The sequence below is a fragment of the Numida meleagris genome, chromosome 18, assembly GCF_002078875.1.
Source record: "Numida meleagris isolate 19003 breed g44 Domestic line chromosome 18, NumMel1.0, whole genome shotgun sequence".
NCBI classification, from domain to species: Eukaryota; Metazoa; Chordata; class Aves; order Galliformes; family Numididae; genus Numida; species Numida meleagris.
This window is the reverse complement of record NC_034426.1, coordinates 8,830,464-8,841,631: the sequence shown is the minus strand read 5'-3', so window position 1 is coordinate 8,841,631 and position 11,168 is coordinate 8,830,464. Positions and strand designations below refer to the sequence as shown.

Sequence of the window (11,168 nt, the reverse complement as noted above, 5' to 3'; positions counted from 1 at the left end):
GCCTTTAAAAAACATTGCAAGGATTTCTTGAATAGGGGATCAAAGCTCCCACACTGCTGGAAACCATTTTTGCTAAATAAGATGGGGGGAAAAAAAGTAAAAGTTTTTTGGTAGTGATTGGGATAACAGCACCCTCGGGAGGGACAAGGACATGGGGTCAAGAAGTTGTGACCAGGTTACCAACACAGGGAACAGAAGGAGGAGACAAAAGAACAGAAAGTGGAAATGGACAGATGAATGAGGAAGCATGTTCCTTTGCCGAAAGAGAATAGATGCGACATCAATTCATACTGGGAGCTGGAGGATGAGGGCCTGTTAATGGATTGAGGGACACAGCAGGGATCAGAGGTCATGAGTGCGCTCAGCCAGGCTAATTGACTGTTATGTGCATATTAGTGATGATAATTTAGTAGGATAGTGGGATGTGGGGAGCAGATATGCAGAAGTGCCATTGATGAATGTGGTCCTACCCTACATGGGCTAAAAAACCATACCCCCCCCCCAAAAAAAAAAAAAAAAGATACTGGCTTTCCTCAGGAGGGGATGCCGCGGCTATAGATGAACATCCCTGATCTGATTGTACGTGAACTAAATCTGCTCACCACATTTGCTTTACAATTGTGCAGGTTTTTACCTCAGCCCCACCTGTGGGACATGGCCCTGCTGATGTTGAGGGAAATGCCCAGCAGACCCATGGGGTCCCAGCCCGGCTCCCTGCCAGCAGCTTCAGGCTGCCTGTGCTCCCATCCTGCAGCAGCTTTATGCACAAGACAGACATGGGATCACTTCTGGGAGTCAGGTGCAGCTTGGAGTTGAATTTTGTGGAACCAAGACCCAGTCCAGCAAGCTCTGCTGATAATATAGGACTGCCCTGGTACATGAGGCTGCTGGAGTGCATAAACCCTCAAATCACTTCAGGGCTGAGCACCCAATGCACCCCACACACCCTGTAAAACCTTCGCTGGTCATCTGCTGTCAGTGCTGACTTGGCAATTAGTGCCAAGTAATTGAAAGAGCAGCACCAGGGAAGCAAAGCCAAACTTGATGCTTTTACAAGAGCAGTTTTGCTTTGCATTCATTCAGGTTGTTTCAATTTCACATCTTCAGTTTCTCCTTTTCGGCACTGGGAGGTGGGAGCAAGCTCCAGTTCTGCTCCTGCTGAAGGGTCCCCATCCCACCTCAGTGCAGAGCTCCTTTGCTCGGCCACGAAGGCACTTCCCAGCCAATTGATGAAGAGAGTATTTCCCATTTCCTCACTCTTGAATCTGCTGACAGCATCTCATGGGGAGTGATGGATACTGGAGATGATTTATAGATCTTTGTTACACAAATTCCTCCACATTCTTCCTTGTCCTCACACAGCAACCATCAGCCACCTCTCCCAGCAGAAAAGCAAGAGCTTCAGCCTGGGATCAGTGTGAGGGTTGTGCTTTTGGGTCCCTCCTGCACTGCTTTACTCACTGTGTGCACAGCAGCAGCTGCAAGTGGAGATGGACACCAAGGAGGGACATGGTGGTGCACTGTATCCACCCACTCGTGGTTTCTGTATAGCTGCTTTCATCCTTCTGCTGGGAAGTCAAAAGGTTGGCAAAGGAAAAGTGCTATAAATCAGGCAGATATGGGCTGTGGGGAGGATCTCGTTAATGCTATTTTTCATCTCAAAGATTGTAATTAAAGTAATGAATGTTACAAGGGGAACAATCATTGTCTGGATGTTCTGGGGCTCTCAGACTTCAGTGATATAGATGTTTGGCCCTTGAGAATTTTATTACATGAAATAGTTTTTGTAATGCTGATATTATGTTGCTTAATAGGATTTGCTTGTTCTACCTCAAGAACACCAGGAAAGATATCTGTATCATTTTGATCTGATACAGAGTACAAGGAGACTTACCTTTACTACTGTGTCTCACGGCTTATCATAATGAATAATTAGGTTAATTAGACAAGTTCTGATCTTTTTCTGATTGCCCTGAACAGCAGAGCCAGTTGCTCTGGTGCTCCTGTTTTGCTTCTAAAATAATTTAAGCACAATTGCATACATGTGAGGTGAAAATACATCAGTGTACATCAAAGATTAAACAAACTCTGCATGTGTCTGATTTTGAGGTAGGTATCATTGGAACTGCCACACTGCTTCATGCCAAATGCGTGTGGAAATCTACGTCAGTGTGTCTTAAAACCAAGAAGCACAGTGCAGTATTTCTGGCTGCAGTGGATTTGACTCAGACCAGGAGAGAACATGCTCGATCTTTCACGCAGCAAGGCAGAGCCACTTGTTGCAGATCACAAAGGGGCTTCCCAGACAATTGGTGAAGAGAAAGTAAAACCAGGGATGATCCTGTCAGTGAGATCAGAACTAATAAACCACTGGTTTTCCTCCTCAGAAATATGTAGGGCCCAAATTTGCAGCTCTGAGAGCAGTGTTTGTGCCCAGCGGACCGATGATGTCTGTCTGTGATTGATAGAAGAGCGGTTTGCCCACCAGCCCTTTGAGACCAGCTAATGATACTGTAAATCATGACAGCACAGACATGTGTGAACAAAAACTTCTTACAAAAGCTTTTGTTCCTTCATTTAAATGAGATGTTCCTTTAAAATAGGTGCAGCAGTCAGTGTAATTAACTCACCATCAGGAATACACAAAAGGACAAAGTGCTGTGATGACCTTATAAAGATGTAGAACAGCTTTACAGCTCATACGCCAGATTTGATATTTCTGATTCATTTCGATCTCATGCAGATGACCTCAGCCTTGAGCAATGCTTAAAATTTGTTCAGGAACCAAATATACCACTTCTCACAGTTTTCCTCCTCCGCCCTCACCCAAAGCCGTGTTCTGATTGCAAACAGACAGAAGCTGGGCATATGGCTGGATCCCACCTTCTACTATGAAAGAAAGACACTTGTGGAGTGCTCTCCAGCTCCCCCCAAGCTATGAAAACTTCCGTAGCGTTCATAATCAAACAAATGTGAGAGTGTCACGGAGTGGGGACTAACAACCATCACCGTGCTGCGGCTTGGTGCGATCTGGACCTCTGACCCCATTCAGGGTCTCCAAGAGCTCAGATCTGGCTGGCCCACAGCCATACAGGCGGCCCTGGCCCCGAAAAGCGCTGCGCTGATGGAAGGCGGTGTGGTCTGGCTACGCCTCCCGCCGCCATGGCACTCCGCCGCGCGGTTGCCATGACCACAGCGGGATGCCGCGTTAGCCCCGCCCCTGCGCTCCCGGAAGTACACTCTGCTTCCGGCGCTCTACTTCCGGCGGGGCTGGGGAGAGTCGAGAGGTGGCGGCAGCATGGAGGCTCAGGAGCTGTTCCGCCGCTTGGGCGCTGGGGCCCGCTTCGATGTGCGGCGCTTCGGGCGGGACGCGCGGCGCTTCGGGGTGAGGAGCCACTGGGGGAGGCTGGGCGGGGCCCGAGACGGCTCAGCGGGGTTCCAGGCCCGTTCCCGTCCGCTCGGTGGGGCCACGCGCGAACTCGCGGCCTTGTGGCGGCGCTCGGGATCCTCACCGGGAGTTTCTCCGAGTGTGTCACCGTGTTCCTTGCTCTCTCTCCCAGGTGATCCGGGGAGGTGGCGGCCCACCGGAGAGCCTCGACTTCTTCGGGCGCAAGGAGGGAGCGCCCCTGGGGTCCACGGGGAAGCAGGAGGATGGAGCGGAGAGAAAGGATGTGGAGGTGGCAGGGAAGAGAAAAAGGGCGGCAGAAAGTGGTAAAAGGAAAAGAAAAAAGACCCAAGGTATTTATGTATACATGTACGTGATAGAGTACCCTGACAAAGTTCATTCTTCTTGTTTCAGTTTGTGTTAAATGTGCAGATATTGTGGATTACTTGACCGGGAAAAAAGGAGTCTCTGGCCTCTTTGGCAGCACAACATCTGAGCTGATAGAACAATTGTGCTGTGATTCAGTATTGAGGTGTTGGGATGTAATTGGTGTCTTCATTCCATTCAGTGGTAATGAGACAAAAAAGGTTTTGAGATGTCCTTTTTGATTGGATTTTACCAATGAAAGCTTTTTTTTCTTTCTTTTTTTTTTTTTTGAAACTTGCAGAAACGGTGTCAATGCCAGAGCTGTCAGAAGGCGATGGGATAATGTGGATGTCCTCCTTGGAAGCAAAAGTAAAAGATACAAAAGACAACAAAAAACCTACTGCAGAAAAGCTTGAACGTTTGAGAAGGGAAAAGGTAGGACCGCAGCATTCTTATGTAGCAACTGATTGCTTGTTTTCTGTGGGTGTTGCATCCAGCAGTTGAGGTAGTTCCTCCTGGGGGGGAGGGTGATGGAGCATGGGGAAAATAACCAGAAGGTGAATTCATATGCGTTTAGTTTTATGACAGAGTTAAACAAACTAAAGGAAGAATATATCTCTTGCCTTTTAGATAAACCGTTTCAGAAATCAACACAAGATTAATGTTCAAGGAACAGATCTTCCTGACCCAATTGCTACGTTTGAACAACTTCAAAAGGAATACAAAGTCCACCCGAAAGTCATTGAGAATATTCAGGCTGCTGGCTTCCAGGTTCCAACGCCAATTCAGATGCAGGCCATCCCTGTCATGCTTCATGTAAGTCTTCTAGAATCACATATTATTACAGGGCGTGTGGCAAAATTTGGAGAGAGGTCTCTCTTTTTAGGGCTTTAGAAACATATCAAAGGCATCACATTTCAAAAGGCAGCTGTTAAAGATTTTTTGCTAATGTACTTGGGATTAGTTTGTAGTATTAATATTTTCATGAACTTTTTTTCTTTGTCTTACTTGTTTGAGTAGAATGTAATGCCCCTTTTTGGTTTTCTTCCAGGGTCGAGAACTTCTAGCTTCTGCTCCTACTGGGTCTGGAAAAACACTGGCATTTTGTATTCCTCTCTTAACGCACCTGAAACAACCTATGAACAAAGGATTCAGAGCTCTGATCATATCCCCTACCCGAGAACTTGCTAGCCAGGTGTGTGTTGTGGAGAAAAGAATTAATTTCAAATGTATGTACTTGCACATTTATTACGCTCAGTAAACTAGATGGCTTTCTATAATCTTGAAATCTGAATGATGTCTGAAACTTTATTGAGGGATGCCTGCAGTTTCTCTGATTACAAAAACTAATCAGCTTGTTTTGAAAATTGAATCTGTGTTGCTGTCTTTCAGACACATCGGGAGTTGGTGAAATTGGCTGAGGGGACAGGCTTCAGGATCCACATGATCCAGAAGGCTGCTGAAGCAGCAAAGAAGTTTGGTCCCAAGTCATCTAAGAAGTTTGGTAACTGTTTTCACTACTGAAGTGCTTTTTGAAAATCTCAAAAACGTCATTGACTTCACTCTTCTGGCTTATGTGGTTTTAAGGAGATTGTTTAATGCCACTCAAGTTATACAATCTATTGTTCAACGCTAAAAAGTAGCTTTCCTGGAAAAAATAGGGAGTGAGCCTGACAGTTAACCTTTCTAAATTGTAGGCTTAACATAAGGTAAATATTACAGTAGACAGGGCTCCAAACAAGAGCAGAGTGGGATTGATTTTAGTATCTAAACTATTTCTACTGAATTTTGACAGCCACACCCATAAAGTCCTGTAGTGATAAAAGAAATCCACAGCCTTTTTGCAATATCTTCTGCTGCTTAAATATTACACTAAATGAATTGCAACAGCGAAATGCCTTGTCCTAACCGCAAACCAACAAACCTTTGTCAGATTGGGAAGGTACATACGTGTTTCTCGGCGCTCTGTTAAAGTCTGTTTTATTTTGTGTCTCTTCTAATGTTTTGGTTTCCTTTTTTTTTTTTAACAGATATACTAGTTACTACTCCAAACAGACTCATTTATTTGTTGAAACAAGATCCTCCAGCGATAGACTTGACCAGGTAATTTATCAAATGTGGTTTTGCTGTTAGCTCTGCCACTGGAAACTGGATGTGTGCATGGTCCTTGTGTCTGAAAGGTTCCTTAGAACTTTTGCTATCTCTGCAAATGACTTTTAACTGAGAAGAAAACCTCTTTGTTCCTAGTGTGGAGTGGCTGGTGGTGGATGAGTCAGACAAACTGTTTGAAGATGGAAAGTCAGGATTCCGAGACCAGTTGGCCTCCATCTTCCTGGCATGCACGTCCCATGTGGTGAGAAGAGCCTTTTTCAGTGCAACCTTTGCACGTGATGTGGAGGAATGGTGTAAACTCAACCTTGACAGCATTGTTCTGGTGTCTGTTGGTGCAAGGTAGGTGTGCAGTTGTGCTCTGATTATCTCTTTTTTCTTTAGCTGTTACTTTATCATCAAATGAGTATTAACCTTTGGAACACATGCTGATGAAAGTTTGTCTTGCATGCAGTGTTTCTCATCCACCAGGTAATATTTATATGTACTTATTGGATTTCTGGTTTCAGAAACTCTGCAGCAGAGACGGTAGAGCAAGAGCTGTTGTTTGTTGGATCTGAGACAGGAAAACTAACAGCAATGAGGGAGCTTGTTAAAAAGGTATTTTGGAGTGATTGAGCACATTCTTCTTCTGAACTGAGCCATGTGTTTTGTCTCTCACTTAGAGGCTTCTCTGTGGTACATGTTCACGCATTGTCCAAATCTCCTATCCAAGAGGAATGTTACTCTCCCTGTGAAATTCTAGAGGATTCCCTGTTGTTAGTTACATATTTGAGCCCTGCTTGGGAGTGGTCTGTATTAATGATGCATTTAATTTTAGTTGGCAGGGTAAATGGGATTGTTCATATTGATTAGGGGAAAAATGTAGTTAGTTTCTGTGGATTAAAATACAGCCTGATGATTAACTGAAGAATGATTCCATCAAAGGCAGTGGAGTTGAGCTTGCTTAGATCCCAAAGATTTTTGTTTTAGTTAAGAAAAGATAATGCTCTAAGATGTAATTACAGGGTTCACTTACGTTGATAGCAGCACAGTCTGCAGCCAGCAACAGGAGGAAAAGAATCTCTTAAGTCTTCTGTTTTGCAGGGTTTTGCTCCCCCCGTCCTTGTTTTTGTACAGTCCATTGAGAGGGCTAAAGAGCTTTTCCATGAACTTATTTATGAAGGTATCAACGTAGATGTCATCCATGCAGACAAAACTCAGCAACAGGTAGGAGGTTATAACTTCTTTCCCAGAAATTATTTACAATACTTGGTATTTCCTTTTTAAAATGTTACTTCAGATAAGTTTGACAATAATTTACTGCATGTTTTGGCTTAGAGATTTAGTTTTTTATTAACATGACAACTTTCAGGAAAGCAGTTTACCTCAGACTGCTAGTCAGGCTGTTTCCAAGTACCTTTATTTTCTTTTCTAGAGAGATAATGTAGTGCACAGTTTCAGAGCTGGGAAGATCTGGGTGCTCATTTGCACAGCTTTACTAGCTCGAGGGATTGACTTCAAAGGAGTAAATATGGTCATTAATTATGATTTGCCAACGAGTGCAGTGGAGTACATCCACAGGATAGGTGAGTGGTGTTTGCAAAGTATATCCTTTTACATAGTTTGTAGATCTTTAATGGAAAAGCTCTTATGCATATGTGAAAATCCTGAGACCAAGACTCCTCTGTTGCTACAGCACTGACTATATGAGTCAATTTATACCTTGTCTCAACTTTCAGTAAAACAGAGTTGCTTTTTGTCAGGCTTCTGTGGACCTTGAACACTTAGACCTTTCAGACATACTTCATTTCGTGCAGTAGAAATGATCTTTGGGGATCAGCTGCATGGTAGTGTGCTTAGCATGTTAACATACGTTGGAAGGCTGAGGCTATGAAGAGAAGTAAAATAAAGATATTTGAAGAAAAACCTCTGCACTGTTCAATTTGTGTTTGACAGGTCGTACTGGAAGAGCCGGACACACGGGGAAAGCAGTCACTTTCTTTACAGAAGATGATAAACCTTTATTACGAAGGTAAATTTAAAACATGTTATAGCAAAAACATGCTTTATGCTTTGTCTAGTGTCCTCTTGAGCAGTATGGTTCTGTCTGGTGCCATGCACCTTGTAAGCACGGTACTGCTGAACTCTGGAAGCCCCACCTGGATATAAAATGCTCTTAAAGAACTCAGAATTTACATGGTGAAACTGTAAGATGTTAACAGTATGGAAAAGCCCAAGAACATTTCAGTTTTAAGGTTTTGTTTTGAAGCTTTTCACTAATGCTGTGAGAGAAACTAGCACTCTCTCACTCCGTTCAGTTACGCTGTAAATAACGGCAATGTGAAGGCATAATTCATAGTGTTTTTAAGTGGAACTTGATATTCTGACTTGAACCCTTCTGAGGGGGAAGATTCAAGACTGTTCAGCTGGCTTTGCTCTTCTGGTTTTCCTACAGTTACTGCCAGAGTTAATCTCTTCCCTCCTTTGCCTTTCAGTATAGCCAATGTTATCCAGCGAGCTGGCTGTCCTGTTCCAGACTACATAAAGCACTTTCCCAAACTTCAAAGGTACGTTCATTTGAATAGGTTACCAGTTTGTCTTCCATTTTAAAATCCTGCATGAGGGCTGCTTGGAGTGTGAGGGTTGCAGAAGTTATTGTTGCAGTTCAGTTGCAAAAGGAATCTTTAACAGAGCGGTGATGGTGTGTTTTTCCACCCAGACAGAAAATGGAAACAGAAAGAAATCTCTAATACAGAGAAGTAGCTAGTTCCAGGAGAACAAGCAGTTCCCTGAAATGTGCCCTAGGCTTCCCAGGCCCGCACTCATGAATTCAGACTTCCAAAATGTGAAAAAGTTACCTTAAAATGGTGTGTGAGTGTATGTGAATGGTTAGATTTGTGAAGAGTATTTCTTAATGCTTTATTTTGACTGATAATTTTTAATAGTTTTTAAAATGAATTCCTAATTTTATGTGTGTGTATATGTATATTAACCATGTGTATTAAAATAAAGTTTGTTTGAATGTCATGGAGATAATGTAGCTGAACTGAACCTGGAATAAATGCTGAAAATACATTCAGACCCATAAATACCTTACAACTGGTAAAAGTTTTCCCTCTCTATTTATTTTTAATATTAATTTTTGTCCTTTAAAGTCATTTAATCCTTTACTAAATGTCATTCTCAGCAAACAGAAGAAGAAATTCATTAAGAAACCACTAACGAGAGAATCAATTTGTACCACTCCTCAGTGCTTCTTAAAAAAAAGAAGAAAGTAAGTGTATGTGTGCGTAGAGGGTTTTTTTTTTATTCTTGTTTTGTTTTCTTTAATTTCAAGATGTTCTTTATCCAGAAAAGGCCCAGCAAATTTCCTCCACTATAAACAAAACTCTTGTTTGGAGGCACCAAGTCATAATGCTTGTATTGTAGTGACAGTGAAGTTTTAGTGTCAGTGTCTGCTTACTGGAAATAGGATTAATGCCATCGGTTCACCCTGCATGGCTCTTATGTGAGAAGACAGCATTACAGGCAGCTCTGTAACAGGCTGTAAAGCTGAACTTCAGACTAGCATTCCTAGCAGAATACTGGAACCTGCTCCTCTTCTGGTAAAGAGCTTGCTTTGTTTTTTACATATGAATCATAGAATGGCTTGGGCTGGAAGGGACCTTGAGGATCATCAAATTCCAACCTCCTTGCCACAGGCAGGGTTGCCAAGTATCAATACAAGAAATAAATCTTAAATTGCGATGACTAGAGCACACAGAATAAAGCTATCTGCTGTATAGCAGTTTTGTATGGTAGATGGTCATTGGGAGCACTGTTATATCTTCAGATGGCTTCTACTGAAGGATTTATGTTCAGTTGCACTGATATAATGTAAAATGACTGACTTCTATTATATTTCTGTGTGCTTTATTTACTTTTTTTTTTTAATATGCAATGGTCAGCTGCCTTGGTCTACACTGTCTTTTTTTGTAGGAGAACTGCAAAGGAAAATATTAAGGAAAAAAAGGTTAAGGAAGTTACGGATGCCAGTAACTTGAAGTCTGCTTCAGAAAGCTGAACAGTGACAGATAGCTCTTGAGCTGTGACTGACGCCCGTGTCCATACTGAAGAACGGAAGGATGAAGATGATGGTGAAGGGGAAGGGAGAAGAATATTTCTTCCTCTTTCCTTCTGCAGGAGGTGGGATGTTTACATGCAAGAAAGTCTCTACTGAAATACCAGTAGAGGACTCCTGAATGCTTCTTATAGAAGCTGCAGAATGTGCTCTTGCAGTGATTACCTCATGTTACTGAACAATTGTTCAAAAGTAGCATCTGTGTTACAGTCACAGTTATTTTACTGCTTGGAACTGCTGTCAGTTTTGTGTTCCCTAATGCCGGTCCCTAAAACATGTGTCAGACTTAGAGGAAGTATTTGGGGGGGGGAAGGTAGGGGAAGGGTACTGCTAGGCCTGGGAACTGCAGCTGTTACATGCTTCTCTGGACACGTTTTTGTAAAAAAGCAAAACAAAGTGTATAGGGGAAGTGAAGCCTTCCTTCTGTTTTTGGAATAACGGCTCTTTTATGTGCCTGTAAGCCTCAGTAATTTTGTGTTGTTTGAGCCTCAGAACAGAATAAATAAGGTCATAAAGGATTCTAATGGAGTTGTGTCCGTTTCTGCAGTCTCGATGGAGCAGTCGCTGTGCGCTACTCAGGGTGCACAGCTGCCCCCGTTCTGTCAGGAACGGAGCAGAGAAGGAGCGGCGCGTCCTCTGCCACTGCGCTCCTCCGAGCAGGCGTTGCTGTTACGGGATGCTCTCGGTTTCTCGCGCTGAATCCATTTGGGTGTGGATCCCAGCTCCGTTCCTCCCGCCCTCTCTCTGAGGCTCCGCCTCCCCTCCCCTCCGCGCGGGGCCGTGCTGCACGCGGGGCGGGGCTGAGCTGAGGCGGGCCGCACTCGGGCCCGGCCCCGGAAGCGCGGCGGCTCAGCTGACAGCCGGGCCGGAGCGGGAAGATGGCGCTGCGGGCCGGGCCCGGCGCGGCGGGCGGCGGAGGAGCGGCGGGAGGCGGCGGGGCCGGAGCTGCGGGAGGCGCGGGGGCAGCCAGGTCGGTGCGGCGGGGCCGGGCCGCGAGGGGAAGCGGGATCGGAGGGCTGCGGGGGCCCTGAACGAGGGGCGGAGGCCTCCGGGTACAGGTGCCGGGGCTGAGGGTCCGCGAGGGAGGCGGGGGTCGGGGCCTGGAGGCGGCCGGCCCGTTGTCCTGCTCTGTGGGTTCCGTGGCCGGGCCCGCCGGCGCCGGCTGCGCCTGATGCGTGCCGCCTGCCCGGCGCTGCCTTCCCAGCA

General features: G+C 44.8%; 2 protein-coding genes across 9 annotated transcripts in view; both read left to right on the top strand.

Annotated features, from left to right (window-relative positions):
* On the top strand, positions 3,231 to 10,480 carry DDX52 (DExD-box helicase 52). 2 transcript variants are annotated; one of them, XM_021416193.1, is made up of 15 exons: positions 3,231 to 3,385; positions 3,561 to 3,738; positions 4,053 to 4,186; positions 4,382 to 4,567; positions 4,803 to 4,946; positions 5,144 to 5,255; positions 5,782 to 5,854; positions 5,999 to 6,202; positions 6,370 to 6,460; positions 6,947 to 7,069; positions 7,278 to 7,428; positions 7,799 to 7,874; positions 8,338 to 8,409; positions 9,030 to 9,116; positions 9,821 to 10,480. In XM_021416193.1, the coding sequence occupies exons 1-15, from the start codon at positions 3,299 to 3,301 to the stop codon at positions 9,903 to 9,905; spliced, it is 1,803 nt and encodes a 600-aa protein (XP_021271868.1). In that variant the 5' UTR covers positions 3,231 to 3,298; the 3' UTR covers positions 9,906 to 10,480. The 2 variants fall into 2 exon arrangements, with proteins under 2 accessions (XP_021271868.1, XP_021271869.1); XM_021416194.1 differs by having other exon boundaries at positions 9,030 to 9,120.
* SYNRG (synergin gamma) overlaps positions 10,826 to 11,168 on the top strand; it is a 36,293-nt gene continuing 35,950 nt past the window's right edge. For all 7 annotated transcript variants that reach the window (XM_021416187.1, XM_021416192.1, XM_021416191.1 and 4 more), the window contains exon 1: positions 10,826 to 10,932. In XM_021416187.1, the coding sequence (XP_021271862.1) occupies positions 10,841 to 10,932 (92 nt within the window). In that variant the 5' untranslated portion in view covers positions 10,826 to 10,840. The remainder of the gene's footprint in view (positions 10,933 to 11,168) is intronic.

Bases quoted from the DNA above. Each gene is read 5' to 3' on its own strand.
- DDX52 (XM_021416193.1), top strand. From the start codon at position 3,299: ATGGAGGCTCAGGAGCTGTTCCGCCGCTTGGGCGCTGGGGCCCGCTTC. The intron at 5,256-5,781 runs GTAACTGTTTTC...TTTTTTTAACAG, and splicing joins CAAGTCATCTAAGAAGTTTG to ATATACTAGTTACTACTCCA. The intron at 6,203-6,369 runs GTAGGTGTGCAG...TTCTGGTTTCAG, and splicing joins CTGGTGTCTGTTGGTGCAAG to AAACTCTGCAGCAGAGACGG.